The sequence below is a fragment of the Phragmites australis genome, chromosome 9 (genome assembly GCF_958298935.1).
Source record: "Phragmites australis chromosome 9, lpPhrAust1.1, whole genome shotgun sequence".
Classification (NCBI taxonomy): Eukaryota; Viridiplantae; Streptophyta; class Magnoliopsida; order Poales; family Poaceae; genus Phragmites; species Phragmites australis.
Genome location: NC_084929.1, coordinates 2364221 through 2382793, shown reverse-complemented (window position 1 = coordinate 2382793; position 18573 = coordinate 2364221). Strand labels below are relative to the sequence as shown.

At 43.0% G+C, this 18573-nt stretch overlaps 2 protein-coding genes across 5 annotated transcripts; one reads left to right on the top strand and one right to left on the bottom strand.

Annotated features, from left to right (window-relative positions):
• The first annotated feature begins 3075 nt into the window (after positions 1-3075).
• On the top strand, positions 3076-7258 carry LOC133928373 (uncharacterized). 2 transcript variants are annotated; one of them, XM_062374679.1, is made up of 3 exons: positions 3076-3368; positions 3462-3841; positions 6663-7258. In XM_062374679.1, the coding sequence occupies exons 1-3, from the start codon at positions 3210-3212 to the stop codon at positions 7096-7098; spliced, it is 975 nt and encodes a 324-aa protein (XP_062230663.1). In that variant the 5' UTR covers positions 3076-3209; the 3' UTR covers positions 7099-7258. The 2 variants fall into 2 exon arrangements, with proteins under 2 accessions (XP_062230663.1, XP_062230664.1); XM_062374680.1 differs by having other exon boundaries at positions 6600-6739.
• A 5780-nt stretch (positions 7259-13038) lies between these two features.
• On the bottom strand, positions 13039-18270 carry LOC133928372 (jasmonate-induced oxygenase 4-like). Of its 3 annotated transcripts, none has more exons than XM_062374676.1 (3): positions 17706-18270; positions 17217-17593; positions 13039-13532 (listed from the first exon to the last, which is right to left on the bottom strand). In XM_062374676.1, exons 1-3 carry the CDS (start codon positions 18197-18199, stop codon positions 13210-13212), a joined length of 1194 nt encoding a protein of 397 aa, XP_062230660.1. In that variant the 5' UTR covers positions 18200-18270; the 3' UTR covers positions 13039-13209. The 3 variants fall into 3 exon arrangements, with proteins under 3 accessions (XP_062230660.1, XP_062230661.1, XP_062230662.1); XM_062374677.1 differs by having other exon boundaries at positions 13039-13580; positions 17260-17593; XM_062374678.1 differs by having other exon boundaries at positions 17260-17593; positions 17706-18268.
• Between the last annotated feature and the right edge of the window lie 303 nt (positions 18271-18573).

Here is an 18573-nt window from a genome sequence, read left to right as displayed (position 1 = left end):
CTTCATAATTTTTGGAGTTATATTTAATTTCCTAGAATTTTATAATTTTTAGCTGATTTGATAGTGCAAGAATAATTCCATTTGGCAATTTCTGATTTAACTAAATGCCCAAAATCCTTTTTGCACCGTGGCCGAGCTAGCCACGGCCAAGGATTGGTGGGGCCAGGACCACGACCAAGGTTTGGAGATCAGACAGCACAGAGTCAAGCCGGTCAGTGGCTCGGTCTGGCCTCGTCAGCGGTGAACGGCATGACGGCCTGGACTGGGGAAAGCATCAGAAGCATTAGCACGACTCGGGGAACCTGTCTGGGGCATAGGTGGTCGATGGCGATGGCCGAAGAGTGGCCAACGACGGAGCACAATGGAAACAGCATGACGGCGACGGCAGTATGACGCAACAATGGTGAATTGCGGCCTAATCGACCCGCCGAGGGCACCTGCGACATCTACACGAGCATGCGGATCCAACAACGCACCCTATTGGTCGATGAGCCCGACTGCTCGGCCAGCGATGTGCATAGGCGGAACGGTGGCGCACGATCGCGCCCAGTGGAGGCACGCCGGCCACGGGCTAAGCCCAAAAAGATGCACACAAAAAGTAAATGAGAGCTCTGGGAAGCTCACCGTGCTTTTGGATGGGCCGAAGAAATGGTGGTTAGGCGGGTCGACAGTGGAGGGGTGGAGTAGGAAACCGGCACCAAGGAAGACAAGGCCGACATACCAAATTCAGCCAGTAGATGTTGGGATTCGTGCAGGAGGAAGCTCGGTGAGACGGTGGCGGCCCTCCTCCTTGCTTCTCAGGGCTTGGGTTTGAGGTATTCCGGATTGGGCGCGATAGTTTTGGGTCAGTGGAGCTGTGCAGTGGTGCATGGCTACTCTGTGGAGTTCAGCTAAGCGAGAGAGAAGTGAGGTAGAGAGAGAGGTGTGAAGGGAGGGAGAGAGGGTATAGGCGGCGGCTGAATCTCCTGGAAGTCACTTGGAGGTGTGACTCGATGGCCAACCCCCAAAGTCCACAAAAACAGCAACCGCCTCTGAGCAGTTCTCGGCGAGAGAGAGGCCAGTCGGTGGAGGGGATGACAATGGGCCCAGAGAACAGTAGCCGATAAGGAAAAAAGATCTCCCCCTTCTCTAATTCAAAAATTAATGTTCCTGTGGTCTAAAAATTGTGGGACAAATTTTGTGAAACTATACTTTGTGTACAACCCATTTTGATTTATTTGACCCAAAAAGCCTGAGCCAAATTTGAATTAAAACTCTTCAAAGTTGCAACCTTTTCTAACTTGCTTGAGTTTTTAAGACCTCAATTTAAATCCCAAATTTTGAGAACATTCACTAATATTCTTTACATGCCATGAAATAATTTCTAAAATTATTTCAAACCTTATGTTGCATAGCATATTTGTGAGTTCCTTCACAATATATTACTTAAAATTAAATTAACAATTCTTGTTTAAATTTACGTGCACTCAATTTCTTGCTGAAAACCTTAATTATGATGCTAATAATGCTCATGAATGCTTAATGACATATTTAAGAATTTTAGGCTATCACACTTTGCCGTCCTTTCGAAAAATTATAATAGGGCTTAATGTCTAGCAAACAGAAGGATATAGCTGAGGGTATAAGCGTCCTTTCTAGTGGCAAAAAAGGGAAAATAAAATAAAATGAATTTAAAAGGGCTAAAATGTCATAATATCAAAGTGCCATACTTTTGAGTGGCATTTTGGCGTGTCCAATCTCCATATTAACAAAATGCCATGTTTCTCCCCGTTTCTTTTCTTCCTTTTCGTTCTATTACAATTGACGCATCCGTGAGTGGGTTTACGTTCCTATCAGTTTTACTTGTGCTACCGATGATTTCATTTTACTTGAGTTTATCTGGCCATTGCATTTAGCCCGAGAGAAAATCAAGATGAAAAAGATTCCTCTGAATTTTCCACTTTGTAAGATACATAGAATTTTCAAAAAAAAATAAATCAGGGAATAGTTTCCTCGATGGGCTGGTTGTAGGGCACGATTGGTGATACCTCTGGCCCAACTTGGGGTTAGTTTTGGGCTCGAATTATATTTTTCGGGGTTCCAAGAATTCGCTGGCCTATACGATATCACGTTTGGGCTGGTGATGTGTTAGGTTCACATTGGGGCTGGCTTGAATGTAGCCAATACAGAAGATAAAGGGAAACGATGTCTCAAAGCAATTTTCTTTTGCATATTTCTTTTTAGAAAAATACAAATACCCCTACAAGTCACTCTAAGTTGTAAAAACCCTACAAGTAAAATAGTTGTATTTATCACCTATAAATCTAATCCCAATGCAAAATACCCCTTAAGGTTCTAATTTAATGCCATGTCAATATATTTGTTATGATATGACTTGAGTGATCCACGTAGGTTGTCCACTGGATCAAATGTGTCATTGCAATTATCTTCACAAATCGAACCAAACGAGAAGTCCTCACTTCTAGGCCTTAAGATGTTGTCAAACCATTCGATACCCCCTCCTTTCTATGCTGACACCTTATACAAAATTTAAGTTCACATCATGATAAATATGTCAATATGGCGTCAAGCAAGAACCATGAGGAAAGATTTTGCATTGAGATTATACTTGTAGATGGTAAATATAACTATTTTACTTGTTAGAGAGATTTTGCATCGAGATTATACTTGTAGGTGGTTCAATTTTACATGGTGACTATTTGATCAAAGTCAGATAGATAGTAGAGATGGATCGAACTTGCCACCACTCGTGTATTTTTATGGAGTATAGAAAAAGAAAAAACTTTTCAAAACATTATAAAAAACTCTTACATATGATACACGCTATATTGAAAATTCCGCTAGATATTTATTAGACTATTTGTTTGATGGAAACGCTGAAAGATGATGTTTTCAGCTTCTTTATACTTTATACATACGAGCCTCGTGTCTGGTTATGAAAGATGATGTCACTTCCTATAATATTTGCACAAAGAAAATCACTTGTATATTTAATCTCTTTTTTGCCGGATAATGACAATTCCAGGTCTAAACTACTGTATCAAAATAATAGCCCTCGTTGTGCTCCGCTCAAGATCATTGAACAAAGGAAGGAAGATCCAACCAAAAACCTACAGGGAGAGTAGAGCGAGCAGCCAGCCAACCAATCCACCAAAACCCTCGTGAGAGAAGGGAGGAGCAAAGCCCACCGGCTAGAGCCGTGGCCGTCGATGGGGGTGGACTACTACAAGGTTCTCGGCGTCGGCCGCGGCGCCACCGAAGACGAGCTCAAGAAGGCCTACCGCCGCCTCGCCATGAAGTACCACCCCGACAAGAACCCCTCGCCGCAGGCCGACTCCCTCTTCAAGCAGGTCTCCGAGGCCTACGACGTCCGTACCAGTCCCTCATCCTCATCCTCCATTAACGCCGCCGCTGCCGCGAAACCCATCTCCTCAAGCTGCCTCTTCTTGGCCCCCTCGCAGGTGCTCAGCGACCCGCAGAAGCGCGCCGTCTACGACCAGTACGGCGAGGACGGCCTCAAGGCCGGCGCGCCCCCGCCCTCCGCCTCCTCGCACACCGCCGGCGCCGGCGCCCACGGGTTTCGCTTCAATGCGAGGAGCGCTGAGGAGATCTTCGCCGAGATATTCGGCGGGGCGGGTCCCCGCTCCCCCGGTGGCGGCGTTCCCTACGGGTTCCCTGTGTTCGGTGGCGGCGCCGGCGCCGGTGCAGGGGAGGCGTCCAGCGGGGTGGCGCAGAGGAAGGCGCCGCCTATCGAGCGGCAGCTGGCCTGCAGCCTGGAGGACCTGTACAAAGGCGCCACCAAGAAGATGAAGATCTCCAGGGACATCTTCGACGCCGCCGGGTGAGACCCTTTTTCCTTGTGCAATTTGTTTAAAGATCGAAGCTTTAATTCTTCCGAAAGCTCATAAACAATAACATTGTTGCAATTTTGACGAGTGAGCAAGTCAATGCAATTTTGATGAGTGAGCTAGTCTGACTGTCTGAGGGTTGTGGTAGGGATTAGACGATTAGTAGAAACCTAGTACTAGCTCGTGCCTCTTGTTATGGATCTTCCAATTTTGGCTTGCACATTGGAGATGCTTCTGTTGACTAGAGGAAACACCATACCTATTTGCTCCAGTTATCAGTCTGTCACGCTCTGGGCTATAAGGATCATTGCCATTGCAGCATTGCTCACTGGTTGAGTAATGGGGCATAATGTAAGGGCAGGAGATATGGAGGGACTCGAGAGGAACGCCTGAAAAGGGAGAAACTTCATAGGGATGGTAGACAAGAGAGGGTTGAAAAGGTGAGAACAATACAGCTGCTGTTTAACTTGTCTGATGTCTCTTGTAGGCTACAACACTCTAAATTCTCCTACACTCTCATAAAAAAGAGGTTATGTTCTTGTGTAAAGATCGAAGCTTTACCTTTTCGAGTAACTCATAAACATCAGCATTGTTGCAATCTTGATGAGTGAGCAAATCTGTAGGGATCAGTAGTAACTTAGTTACTAGATCTTGCTTCTTGGTATGGATCTTCCAATTTTAACATGGCCATAGGAGATGCTTCTGTTGACTAGAGGAAAGACCATGCCTTTTTTGCTGTATCAATTTGCAATGCTCTGGACTACTATCTGGATCATTGCCATTGGCCTATTGCTTTAGTCGTGTAATGGCAGAATGTAAGGGCAGGGAACAGTGAGGAACACGAGGGGAAAGGTCGAAGAGAGGAACTTGATAAGGATGGTAGACAAGAGGAGAGGGGACAGATGGTGAGAATAATACAAGTGCTGTTTAATTTGTCTGAAGTCTCTTATAGGCTACAGCACTTCTAATTCTCCTACACTCTCTCTAATAACTAATAAGTGACCTTAAGCAAATCTTAGTGTTTTATTTAGTCCATGAAAATTCTGTTGCATGTTGCCCCTTGATACTTCCTTATACTTTTGGATGATACACATTATGTATTCTGACCTTAACCTACATGTTTAAACCGTAGCTCTATGGTGTTTCCCAGATGCTCAGGCCACAACTCTACTATTAGCTTTAACCTTGACCATCATGCATGATTTATTTTGGAGTTGGCAATATGCTTATTTACTGTGCAGTGCATAATTCATTTCACCTGTTGGGAAAAAAATCGATCTATGTCTAGCTTAGCTTGTTGACTTTGTCCTCGTGTAATATAATTTTCTTGAGTGTTCCCTGATGTGCTTTCTGCTTATGTTGTTTTATTACTCATTAACTGATGTATATTTTCATATAAAAAACACCACCACTTTGTCACCTAAACACTGTTTCAAAAGTCAGTTGCCTAGCCTGCCTAGGTGCCTACGCCACCCCACACCTGCCTAGCGCCTAGCTATATTTATAATGCGCACCTAAAGATCACTAGTGTGATCTTGACAATATCAAAAGCCGTGTATTTGGCCATCTAACTTGTGAGACTGTTTAATGATGGGAAGTTTTTATGTTCATAGCTCATGCTTACTAGTACTGCAGCCATATATTCTACAGAATATTAAGTTTGAAGGGTTTCAATTCGAGATCTCCATAAGACAAAATTTGGGGGTTAAAGCATAATGGCTTCTCAGTAAGGGGCTAAGGGCTCGAGCTTGTCATAAAACCAAACACTATAACAGGATATCAGAGCGTTCAGAGGCACACATACTTTGATAACTGGGCTCATACAGTTAGTGTCCAGAGGCACACATGCTTTTATAACTGGGCTTGTACAGTTGAGATATGATTTAGTGAAGATCACTGGAGGTGGACAATTGTGATTAGTTTTGGAACTCGGGATTAGATTTATTGTGGTGCAATGTTTACTTCTTAATTTACTGTGTTGTGGTTGTTAGTTCCTAGGTATTTGTGTAAAAGGTTCGGTACTAATGTGCCTCAAGAAGTTGTGCATGTGGACTTCAACACATACATACTTATGAGAAAACTTGAACTATGAATCTGTGATATGCTACTCATTTGGAATGAAGCTACTAGATCTTATAGTTGAAGTTAAAAAAATAATTTTGACAAACATTCAGGGACTTGGGTGGATAGTTCTGTGCTCCGATGGAACACCAGTATGGAAAGTTGGTAATTGATACCTGTAATTGATTGAGGTTAAATATGAGATGATCTTCTAATATGAAAGCATATGCCGTTTTCAATGAGTTTGGAGCAGTACCGCATGAGAGTTACCTTGGTGTACAGTTTCATTTTGTGTTTTTAGCAATATTTAGTTATCATGATGGTTCAAAGCAACTGTTTGAAGTAGGTCCATAACCACAAAGGGATGGCTGGTGAATGAATCGTGTTCTGAAAAAAATTACAAAAAGAACCTAATGATGTGGTCCTTTGGCAAACACAAAGCTTAGACAAAATGATGAAGGTGTATTTTGTTTGTCTGCCCCTGTTAAGAAACGTCACATTATTGGGTATAAATTTATATATATGATTGACGATTGTTGCAATTATGTTGGGTACCAATTTATCAACTATCAAGTTATAATGTGTTGGATGGATAAGACTATTCATTGATTAATTATGTCAAGTTGCTAGGATTTGAGTAGGTTGAAACTTTAAACGATTAATTTTCTTATGCAAAGCTTTTATTTTCAGGAAAAGGCAAGCTCATTACTTCCATGTCTACTTTTTGAGAAAATATTTCATGTTTTTGTGAAGGAAACCGACGAATGTTGAGGAGATCCTGACGATAGATATCAAGCCCGGATGGAAGAAGGGTACAAAGATCACCTTTCCTGAGAAAGGCAACGAGATGCGTAACGTCATACCATCAGATCTAGTGTTTATAATAGAAGAACGGGCACACCCTAAATTCAAGAGAGATGGGAATGACCTTATTTACACTCATAAGATCTCTCTTGTGGAGGCATTGACTGGTTGCACAGTCCAACTGACAACTCTGGATGGACGAAATCTGACTATTCCCGTGAAGTCTGTTGTCAGTCCTACTTACGAAGAAGTTGTGCAGGGTGAAGGTATGCCGATCACAAGGGAGCCGTCTAAGAAAGGGAACTTGCGGATCAAGTTTCAGATCAAATTCCCCACTAATCTAACAGCTGACCAGAAGGCGGGGATCCAACAACTCCTGTCTTAACTTTGTTGTACAATGTGAACCTGTGTTTATTTGTTTGTCGAGCAGTTCTAGTTACAATTGTTGAATGCACTATCACTTTTTGTATGCTAGTGTTGGCATATTCTTTCCTAGCTCTTGCAAAGTTACTCCCAATTGCTCACTGCCAAGGGAGTTGAAGCTCTGTCTAATCTTCAGATTCAGTTGTGTGACTTGTGTCATTGTAGCAGCATCAGTCTTGCAGGTTATCTGATGTTTCATCGTTTCTCCTAGCTCACACTCGGTAGTCGTAGATGTTATTCAGATTATCGGTTGTATATTTGTTACATAGCAGGGCACTGGTTCAATCTCATGTCTCTATTTTCTAGGTATTTCTTGTTAATACCATTAGGTCTTTCTGAATGCTTTTTGCCAGGTTTCTCATTCTTCCTTACACAGAAACAGGTAGCAGTAGCAAGTGACAGCAAGCATGCTTATTGTTTGGTTTTGTGAGTAGTATCGACTGCAAATTTGTTATGTACAGAAGATGCTGATGTTAATTCGCATGACTAACTCAAATATGACCATAGAAAGATGCGGGCTGTCGCATCGGTGATCATTGTCGGTGCAGGATTGCAGGTTAAAGTAGGATGGAGATCTTCTTGGGTGAGGTTTGTCCGAGCGGGAGCCGTCCAATCGCCATCGCCGAGCCCGAGCCCCTTTCCGAGAGCTGTCCCGGCGTCCTCTCGCCGGACTTTTTTGTCGCGCGTGGCGGTGGAAAAAGGCTCCCTTTGGCGCCAAATTGCGGCGGCGTCGTGTGCCACATGTATGTTTGCAAGTTCGCCCGTTGGTATGTGATCTCCTTATCTCCTTTCTCATTCTTGCTCCAGTGTAGCAACAGTGATTCTGTACTGTGGTGCACGTCTTCCAGCTTGCTCCATGTAATCTCATCGATGATTCGATTCCCTGTCCTTTTCTTTTCTTCCTTTCCAGGGTGCATCTAATTCTCACCCTAGTGTATCCGTTTCAGCTGTTCAATGGCTGCATCACCCATATAAAAATAGGTTGCTGTCTGATCAGAAAATCAATGTCCGAATTCGATTGAACTTTTTTCTTGTCAGAACTTAAATTGACAAAAGAACTTTTTCGGTTTTGGACATTGAGTTGTCGAAATGAATACATAATCCTTTAAGGATTGTTAGAAGGTTCCGTTTGGTGTTGTGGTGGGGTAAGATCGATCGGATCAAAGGGAGAAACTGACATCTGAATGCCGTCGATTGGCCATCGACGGCTCATGATATGCCAACAAAGTCATGTATGCACGGGCAGGGCAGGAAAAAGAAAATCAATGGACGCTGCCAATGCTGCTGGTGATGATGATAACGAGTTCTGTATATCGTCGTTTCATCATCCATGTGGCTGAAAATGGGTATGCCGTGTTTACTACAAGTTCACAAGATCAGAAAAAGGCCAATGTCAAACATTCGACCGTGAAGTTGTGTTGTTTTCCTTCTGAAATTTTCATTCCATAGAATGTCCAAATATTTTGTAAGAATTTTTGCAACCACGAAATGTCATATTCCAAGGGCATGCCAGATATCAGTGATGATGCCTTTTTGATGGTTCACGGTTGCTGTCAGGAGAGGTTCATCGTCAGGATGTATAAGGGCTATTTGGATTGTAGAATTTTCATAGGAATTTTAGAGGATTATGATCCTTAGAAATTTTTCTTACAAGGGTCCTTTAGAACAAAGGAGTATGTTTGTTAAATTCCTATGAAAATCATATGGAAATAAAATGGCTTCTTCCATACGATCCTAGAGATCTTTGTATCCCTGTAATTGCTCTGATGAGCCAATATATATGGAACCCTGCAGCATGACTGCCATTCTCTCTCTCTCTCTCTCTGTTGCACTATTTTATTTCGTGGAAAAATTCCTTTGTCTATATCTCTCATCTGATTCTTGTATTTTTCTATGCTCCATCCAAGCAGTCATTCCTGTAGTTTTATGTGTTTTTGCATTCCATAGAAGGAGTCTGGGTCCCTAGTCCGCCCAAAGGCCTACTCTCATACTATAAGGTGCCCGAAATGATGCACTCCCGTAAAAGCGCAGAGGGATGCTTCATCTTGAATAAGACGGATGATCTGAGCTGAAGATTGCTCTTTGTGATCAAAAGAGTGCCGATTTCATTCGTTCCAAATCTCCCGGAAACCATTAGAAGAGGGGACATGACCCCTTTTCGCAGAGTGTGAGGTGTGGTCACCATGGCTGACCACCAATCATGCACCGAAGCCAATGGCAACCAATTGGAGGGGACGATGGCTACCTGGGCAATCCAGGATGCGACAAGCCTCCATATGTGTCGGGTGAAGTAGCAATCGGCCAGAAGATGGTGGGAGGTCTCTGAAGATTGCCAGCACAAGGTGCAAATAGAGTTGGAAGGCCACTCTCTCTTTGATAGGCGATCAGTAGTCCAAAGCCTGTGTCGGACAACTAGCTAAGCAAAAAACTTACACTTCAACGGCGCCTAGGCTTTCCAAAAGATGGTCATGTAGTCTATGTCGATGGAGGCACAGGAGTGCATTTGGTAAGCCAAAGATGCAGAGTACTCCAAATCAGTGTTCATCTGTCATTCGCAATGTGGGGCGTGAGGCCATCCACAGGAGGATAGCCTAGGTGACGTGTCGGTGAGACGTCATCTGGGAAAGGTCGAGGTCCCGTACCCAAGAGTTGTTGTGCAGGGCCTCGCACAGGCTTTTCCGTTTGGCCTTGCGCACGGAAAAGGAGTGGAGCAAAATTCACAGGCCGCTGCCCTCGAGCCCATGCCAAAATCCAAAAGGAGGTAGATTCTCCATTGCCCACCACTACCTTGGTGGCAGTTGCGAAGAGGAGGCGGTCAGTCTTGTCGCCCAATCCTACTTTTTCATATTCCTGTGTTATGAGAATCCTGAGTTCCAAAGAGTCCCTAAAGGGAAAAAGGGGCATTAGAAGATATATGCTTCAGACTACATTGTCAGGTAGGACTATGTTTTTGCTTTCCCATTGCGCTTATTAGACGACACTTCCTTTTCCATCATCTATTTTTAGAAACAGAACGATATTTTCAGGTTACTTCATGGAGTTTTCTACTTATGAAATATAGGGTGTGTATGTAAAATGGGATTGTATACAAACTTTATCTATACTCCTATAAAATACATGAGTTATGGTAGATCTAATCAATCTCTATCATTCATTTGAGCTAATTAAACAGCCATCATTCAAAGTTGGATCCCATTTCTCCTTCTAAAAATAAATTTAGTATTCTTTTATTTACCATCTATACCCAGATGTCCAATATCTACCTTTCATATATTCTAAAAATACATTCAATATCTCATTAATTTTCTTCCATACCTAGACGTCTAATATTTATATTCTATACATTCATCGACAGACACTAGTGACGGGCCTCGCACCTGTCACCCCGAACACGTCACCAATGACCACATTAGTATGAAGGTCATCAATGACGGGTTATAATTGTAACCCGTCACTTACGATTTGTTATAAGTGATGGGTCATAATCTTGACCCATCACTAATGACTGATGAATATTTTCGTGTTTTTTATATAAAAAATCAAAAAAATATTTTTTTCAACTAAGCCATCCTAATGCAGGGGTCATCACCACTCGCCACGGGTCATTTGCTATTTTTCGCATTGTTTTTATACTCTACGTTACGTGGGTATCGAATCTGCAACCACCTCTCGCGCGTGTAGCCCCCTTACCACATACACCCTCGCATGCATTATGATGAAGTCGGATATTTTATTCTTTTAACTTTTTTGCCGAAGGTCATTATCGATGAATCATAACTATGACCCTCACTAATGATTGTTTTTACCAAAGGTGATCTAGAGTGTCTTCGATAAAATATGCATAATTTTTGTATACGAACTCCAATTTTACGTTGTTTTGACTCTACGGATATCTACAGAAAAAGATACGTCCATTTCTCCCTAAGCTTATCGGGTTTGACAAATTTTTTAGCCATATTCAACTTGGAAGATTAAATTCTCACCCTCTGAAGTTTCTACACCATTTTCAGAACACACGTTTGTGTTCATAGCAGTCATCTCTTATATCAAACTTGAGCATAAATGTATAATATTTCCTATTCTAGTGCTGTTGAAGTGAGAAAAAAAATAAGAAAAAATGAAAAAAAAAATTTGTACCTACTACGCGTCGTACTCTACACCAGTTTTGTTCAACATGTGAATGGAGATTCATGAAATAGGCTAAACATAAGTTGTAACTTGGTGATGTATTTTTCTGTAAATGTTTGTAGTCTCATACCTCTTTGGTTTGAATCTTAGCTATATCATAGTTACAAGTTTAGTGTTTACATTTGTACTTTTATGCGTAAATGTTGAGCTATAGTATGGTTATAAACTTTATACACAATATCTTTTCAGATCTGCACAATACATTTAGTTTTTAGTTGAACAAATTAAGTAAGAAAAGATAATACCTAACCAGCTCTAATAACAAAGCTAAGTCATCAGTGACGGGTTATAATATCACCCGTCACTTATGACTAGCTTAGGGAGACTCGTCACTCATGACAATTCATAAGTGACGGGTCGTAACGTGATCCCTCATTGATGACTAGCCTAGGGCGACTCATGACTGATGAGTTGATTATTAGTGATGGATAACAACTTTACATGCCACTAATGTCATCAATGACGAGTCACCTGATATAAGTGACAGGTTATGGTCCGGTCCTGACCTGAGGCTACATAAGTACTGGGTTGTAACAGGATCCGTCACTTATATAGTGTCATCTTTATCCGTTTTTCACACAGTGGGGTTTCCCCCGAGGGTGTGTCGCCTCCCACACTGCGTCTATAATACCGATTTTCTAGAGAGGGTACGTCATCACCGCACATCGCCTCCACCATCTTTTACCACAGAGGTTGTCTCTATCACACTATCTTTACAATAATGTACTATGCGAGAATTATTTTTATCCTCTCCTATAACCGGTTACCACCTTGATCCTACTCACAATATTGCTATAGATGGTCAACTCTAGACAATACGCTCTCCTTCACCCTCTTGTCCAGGTACTCATCATTTTCCTCACTCAAAAATTATATGATCATATTGTGAACTTTGTGTATGCAAATATCTCTTTTGTCATGTTATATTCTTTTATTTACTTGGATTGTTATATCCTATATTGATTTCACGTGTGTAAAAACACATGTGCAATTGCTAGTGCCAATAAAACAAGACTTAAAACTTTGAAAAAGAAACAAAACAAGATTAAAGGTAGCAATAGCCATGATGCAAAGAAACCACTACTAATTTTGCAAAGAAATGTGCATCTTTTTTCGTTTTAATAGAAGGCAAAAAAAACCTTGTTCTCTCACTTCGACATCAACTCGAGCTCGAGGAGCATGACGCTTAATTTTCTTCTTTTCCTGCTTCTATTTTGCACATGAGACGTTGACAACGACGAGCCATCGTTTTTGTTCACGTGCGAAAGATAACAGAAAAATATTTTAGAGAACGATTGGTGGATCCATTTGAAAGAACAAAGTCCAAGCATTGTGGTTCTATCGAAAATAGGATTTACTATGGATTCATTCGAGCTGTATATGGTCATTATCGGAGCAAAAATAATGGACTTTCGATTTTTCTTCCGTTGCCTTCTCGATCAGTTGGCTTGCAGCGCTAAGTAGGGCTTTTCCAGTGCGCCTAGACATTGGTGTGTGGTCCAGTTGGCACGACAGTTTTGTGTTTTCAACATTTTTTTAATTGGCTATATTCACTGATTTCAAGATTTTTTATTGTTTATCTACTTAAAAAAAGATGAAAACTCAGTTTGTACTGTCACTTCCTCTCACACATACAGTCTCCTTGGAGGTGGCAGTTGTGATAAAATCAGGAGCACCAATTCCTCATTTGACCAGAATCATGTCCGAATTGATATTTTTAGAAAATAAAAGATTTATTAACTCTTGATGTTACATCAAGTGATATAACTTGAATACAACCGTACAAGAGTTTACTCTCCGTATCTACGTAACAAAGATACACGTAGTCAAATTAATCAACAATTACGTACCCATTAATGTTAATTTGTTTCTCCCTGCCCCTACGCTAAACTAATCTAACAATTATCTTATTAGGAGAAGCTAATGAAGCTAAGCACCCATGGAGACGGCCGGCTTGACGACGGCGGTGGCTTTGAGGGAGTTGACCTGGTTCTTGCCCTGGGGCCCCTTGCGGCGGATGTAGAGGCGGTACTCGTCGAAGGTCATGGGCTTGTACACCGGCGGCCGCTCCGGCGAGACGAGCTCCGGCATGGGCGCCAGCGGGAGGTCGCTCTTGGGGTTGTAGAAGAGCGCCACCGACAGCCGCTCCTGGTCGGCGTTCGCCACCACGCGGTGCTCCACGCTCCGGTACGTCGCATTCGTCAGCACCTGTGTACATATCAACACAAGTGCATGTACACTCAGCCGATCATCATCCTGCTTGCACTCGCACAAACAAACAAACATGAAGAGAAGAAAAGAATGGGCTATTTGGAGAGACGATCGTAGATACAGCTCATTGTCTTAATTGTCTTTTATGTTGTTTTCAGATGACGTGGCATGAGCTTATAGACTACTTCATCTGTCCTAAAATATAAGTCATATTAGAATTAAAAAAAATTAAAAATATATTTAATCATTAATTTATTTTACAATTATTAATTACTATAAAATCAATATCACATTAAAAGATCTATTATATAATTTTACATATTAAAGCATACCTATAATTTAAATAATTATTGATTAAAATTTATCAAATTTGACTTTTTCAAATATTAATACGTCTAGGACGGAGAGAGTATTATAACGTGCTTATCTTTATCATCCAACTTGCTCTAACCAAATTGTACAAATATTATCTCCATCATTTGTTTATCAGCAAACGTCATCAGAGAGAGGGCGGGGGTTTGTCGAGCGGCAGTGGCGAACCCAGAACCAAAATAATCAGATGTCTTATATATGTGGCTATACATGTTTGGTCTGTCCGGATGTCCTATTTATTTAGACAAAAATATTATATAAATCTAATGTGCATGATAGATTAAGAAACAAAAGCTATCCGGTGTTCTGTGCACCCTGTGCCTCCACGTAGGTTCGCCCGTGTCGAGCGGCAAGCAAGCAGAATTATATTCCGACAAGCAATGTACTGTAGGTCCCAGGGCGGTGAACGGTGGGTCCGTGCAGACAGAGACAGCGCCATAAAGGCTGGTTACAGGCAAGAATCAGATTCGGGTAGGGACCTGCAGGCAAAAGTTTTGGCCCCCCGTGGGAAACGTGCTGCTGGTTGAAGCTTCTGCGAAGCAGCAGATCGATGGCCCGTGCATGGCCGGAGTGCGCCACCCACTGACCGTGGCTGAAGATGGAAGAACCAGATGCAACACGTGGATCTGGGTTTTCACCTGCCACCGCCAGTGCAGCTCTCTATCCATGGAATAACTTATGACACCAAGTTTAGAGTATGTTGGTCACAACTCAAATCTAGAGCTTCTATGATAAAATAAAGTTATTTAAATTTTTATTTTTAATTTAAAATAAAAAATAGATGGCTCAATTAAATACTCTAAATCTATCCGTAGCTATAGATATAAGGTTTCTTAAAGTTAGGTTTAACCAGCTCTGATAAATCTTAGATCTAAAGTTGTACCAAACGGAATCTTATGCCTTTTTGCTCCATAAATCTATAGTGGAGTAGATTGGTCAATGAACCGAAATATAGCAAAAAAGCGAGTAATATCCTAGCAACTCGGTGAACTAGTTGATTTCTACGTGCAGATCCACATTTAGAGCAACGTTTTGACTGTTTTACAGAATTGTATAGAGAAGCAGAGAGATCCATAAATCAAGATGCTCCATAAAATCTTGGAGTCACCCTATTTAGCATACCTTCGCCTAGATTTACAGTGGATTCTGAATTTGGAGCTCTGTCAAACACCCTTGATATCCCCTTTTGCCTATTTACAGGGTTACCCTCCATCACTAGAGGTGGAAGTAGTGATCAAGCGAAAAGTTTTGGGAACCAATTCATTGCGGCAGCAGACCCACCCGCTACGGTTAGTTGCATTCATCACATGATTGCTTTGCAGGTTGTCAGGACATGCTTGTTTTGGAAAGCCCTGTGTCTCCGGGCCCCAAAAAGCTCAACGACGGGAATCTACGCAACTGATTGGCATAACGCTCATTTTCAATTCTGGCGATTTATGATGGCGACAAGAGGCCACATTTTATTTTATTTTATTTATTTGCGAGGAGGCCAATCAGTGTGCAAGTTTTTTTTGGACATATTAATACAGTTCATTTCAAATAATAATAACTAGCTAATTGCCTATATGTTGCAATGAAAATACAAATATTGGATACGGTAACATTAAATATAAATTCAAGATATTAAGATAGGGATGCATCATAGGAGGCGCAACCGAACAAATATTTCGAGAACGATGTTGTAGTTTAATTTTAAATGGGATTTGAAAAAAGAAGGATGATATTACCTGCTAATTTCCCTTATAATTTTTTTATTTAATTCATTAGTAAAACGAGTTATATATTCGCAGCCGGTAACGAGACGAAGAGGTGGTAGAATAAGGGTGGATGATAAAAATATATAAATTATTAAAATTCTAGTATTTTATTAGATATGAGGAGTAAGAGAAAAGATGACACTGAAACCAAATCATGCATGTTTTATACGCTAAAGATAGTGCGTGCAACAGGAGGTAACAGATGGAGATATGCATACGTGCAAACGACTGACATGTGTCGGATCAGATGGACCCAACTACTCCACAGCGAGGTGACGTACGTTTGAATTGTCTGCGCGGCGCATGGTTCATGCACGTCCACAGTGCACATACACTTAATCACACGCAAACAGTGTCCAGTTAGATGACGCGCGTGATGACGAACCTTGCCTCGTACCCTTGCTAGTAATTTACGCCATACTTGTTTATTTTATTTTTTTCTTCCGGCGATCCGGTATCCTTTTTCGACATGTGCATGGATGACTGATTGGCCGATAAGGAATCAAGTCAAGCCCAGTTGGTAGGCTGGGTGCAGGTGCTAAGCACAATGGACCACCGGACCCACCTAGTAGCAGAGCCAGTCAGAAAGATCACCGAAGTTATTATTTTATATAACAAGGTTAACAACATAGATAACTAGATAACCGAGGATGGTAATTTTCATAAGATACGTAGAATTTCACCGAGGTCGCATAATTCGAATGGCAAAGGTTAGTTTTGGCACTGCCACCCTGGTGCACAATCACCTGAGGCCAACAAAAATTTACTAGTTATAGTCTCATATCTTACCATCTCTTCATCCTCTGTCCCAAGTATGTCTTTTGCTTCCACAAGTCCATGGTTCATTCGAGATACGTTGAGTGGTGCATAAGGGTGAACTGGCTCAAGCTTCGGCCCTGGCTGTGTGGGTGCACGCCTCAACATCCTATGTTCGAGTTCCCTTCGGTTTGAATGTTCAAACATATAGATGATTTCTTTCTAGTTAGAAAAAAAGATATTGTGACTGTTTAAACCTGCAAATTATCATCTAGGTAAGTTAGTACTAATTAACCAGCTAGTCTATATATCATGTGGTCTCAAAACTAACAGAGCAAAGCATCCTGGTCAAATGAATGGATGGCTCGGAAGGAAGCCACTGTTACAGTCATCGATCGATTCAAGTGTCGAAAGGGAGAAAAAAAGCAAGGAAAAAAAGCACGAGGCTAGCAAGCGAATTACTCGCCCTGCCCGTTGTCGTAATCCACCCTCTAATCGCGACGTAGACAACGACCGTCCGTCCGTCCGTTTCTCTTATCGATGGCTGGATGGATATACTACTAGGTTGGTTTGACAAAATAAACGAACGGTAGCAGTGATTCGATCAAGCACATGTATGCATCATCACGTCTGAATCTGACCGATCGATCTGAATATATCCTGATCGGCAGAGGCCCAGGACTCGTGGCAGTCAATCGCCGTGCGGCGAGGAAATCGTCGTGCAAAAATCACATGCGCTCGATCTTGCAAAAAGAAAACCAAAAAAGAAAAAAAAAACAGAGAGATCGAGAAATACGTGTGCACCGTGCCGCGATCGGTGTAGGAGGTACTATACATGCCTGGATTTGGTCGCCGACGTTGACGATGAAGGCGTCGGGGATGGGGTCGACGGTGACCCATGCGCCGCGGCGGCGCACCTGGAGGCCCCTGACGCGGTCGTCGGCGAGGAGCACGGTCATGCCGCCGGGGTCCGAGTGCGAGGACAGGCCCAGCGTCAGCTCCGGCTGCGGGCACTGCGGGTAGTAGTTCACCCGCACGCACACCCCGGCCCCCTCCGCGCCGCCGAACGCCTCCTGCAGCCGCGACTCCCCGACGCCCAGCCCCGCCGACATCGCCGCCATCAGCCGCTCGCACAGCGCTGCCACCTCCCGGCTGTACTGCTCCGTCGTCTCCCTGCAGCTGTGTTGGTTAGCCAAACAAATAATAAAAAAGAAACGTCACACGTGTCGCGTTGTGGCTGACACGTTCCGTATATATGGGGCGGTAGAAATACATGTATACGAACCGTAGTTCGGGAGGGAGGTGGGGCCACTTGTCAGGGTTGAGGAGGTGGGGCGGGCGGACGTGGACGAAGTAATAGTCGCCCCAGTCGAGGACGGCGCCCTTCTCCACGCCGAGCCGGCTGCCGTACCCCTCGTACGTCGCCGGCGAGTTGGCGTACCGCTGCTTCACCTCCATGGGCTGGTGGAAGAACCCGCGCCACACCCCGCGCGCGCGGCGGAGGAGCTCGCGCGGCACGCCGTGGTTCACTGCCTGGAAGAAGCCCCACTCGCGGCACGCCTCCGACACGGCCCGCGCCGTCGCCGGATCGCACGGCGAGGACAGGTCCACCACAGGGATGCCTTCGATTCGTCCTCCCTCCGCCGCCTCGGTCGCCGCCAACGCCGGGCGCTCCGCCTCCGGCTTGACGTAGCGCTCCGGGATGGTGGCGGCGCCGCTCTCCGACAGCGACTGCACCCGCACCACCGGCTCCGGCCACCCTGCACCAGCACCTTCCATGAGCTATCTCTCTGTCTCTGTTGTTGGGATGCTCTTGCTCTAGTAGTGTTTCACTTATAGCTACGATTTCAGTTACGAGTGGCTATGCTGCATGGGACTTAAGGGTTTTTTACCGGTAAATACAATTTAGTGTAGTTTACGGTAAACATAATTTATCGTATATATTAGATATACTTAATAAATTTTAAATAAAATATTAGTAAACATAATATATTTTTTTACTAAGGTATATCGATAGATTCGGTAAATCGGATATAATATCGTACTGAATTTTTTTTCCGGGCTCAAACTAACTGAGGTGGAAAGATTGATATGATAATCTAGCAAGACACGTGAATGATGTGACGAGCCCTTGCTAATCCACTAGGGATTAA

What these genes read in the sequence shown, in the direction of transcription:
- LOC133928373 (XM_062374679.1), top strand. Translation starts at nt 3,210, where the DNA reads ATGGGGGTGGACTACTACAAGGTTCTCGGCGTCGGCCGCGGCGCCACC. An exon ending in AGGTCTCCGAGGCCTACGAC is followed by an intron (nt 3,369 to 3,461) that starts GTCCGTACCAGT and finishes GCCCCCTCGCAG; the next exon opens with GTGCTCAGCGACCCGCAGAA. An exon ending in GACATCTTCGACGCCGCCGG is followed by an intron (nt 3,842 to 6,662) that starts GTGAGACCCTTT and finishes GTTTTTGTGAAG; the next exon opens with GAAACCGACGAATGTTGAGG.
- LOC133928372 (XM_062374676.1), bottom strand. Translation starts at nt 18,199, where the DNA reads ATGGAAGGTGCTGGTGCAGGGTGGCCGGAGCCGGTGGTGCGGGTGCAG. An exon ending in CACCTCCCTCCCGAACTACG is followed by an intron (nt 17,594 to 17,705) that starts GTTCGTATACAT and finishes ACACAGCTGCAG; the next exon opens with GGAGACGACGGAGCAGTACA. An exon ending in GATCGCGGCACGGTGCACAC is followed by an intron (nt 13,533 to 17,216) that starts GTATTTCTCGAT and finishes ATATGTACACAG; the next exon opens with GTGCTGACGAATGCGACGTA.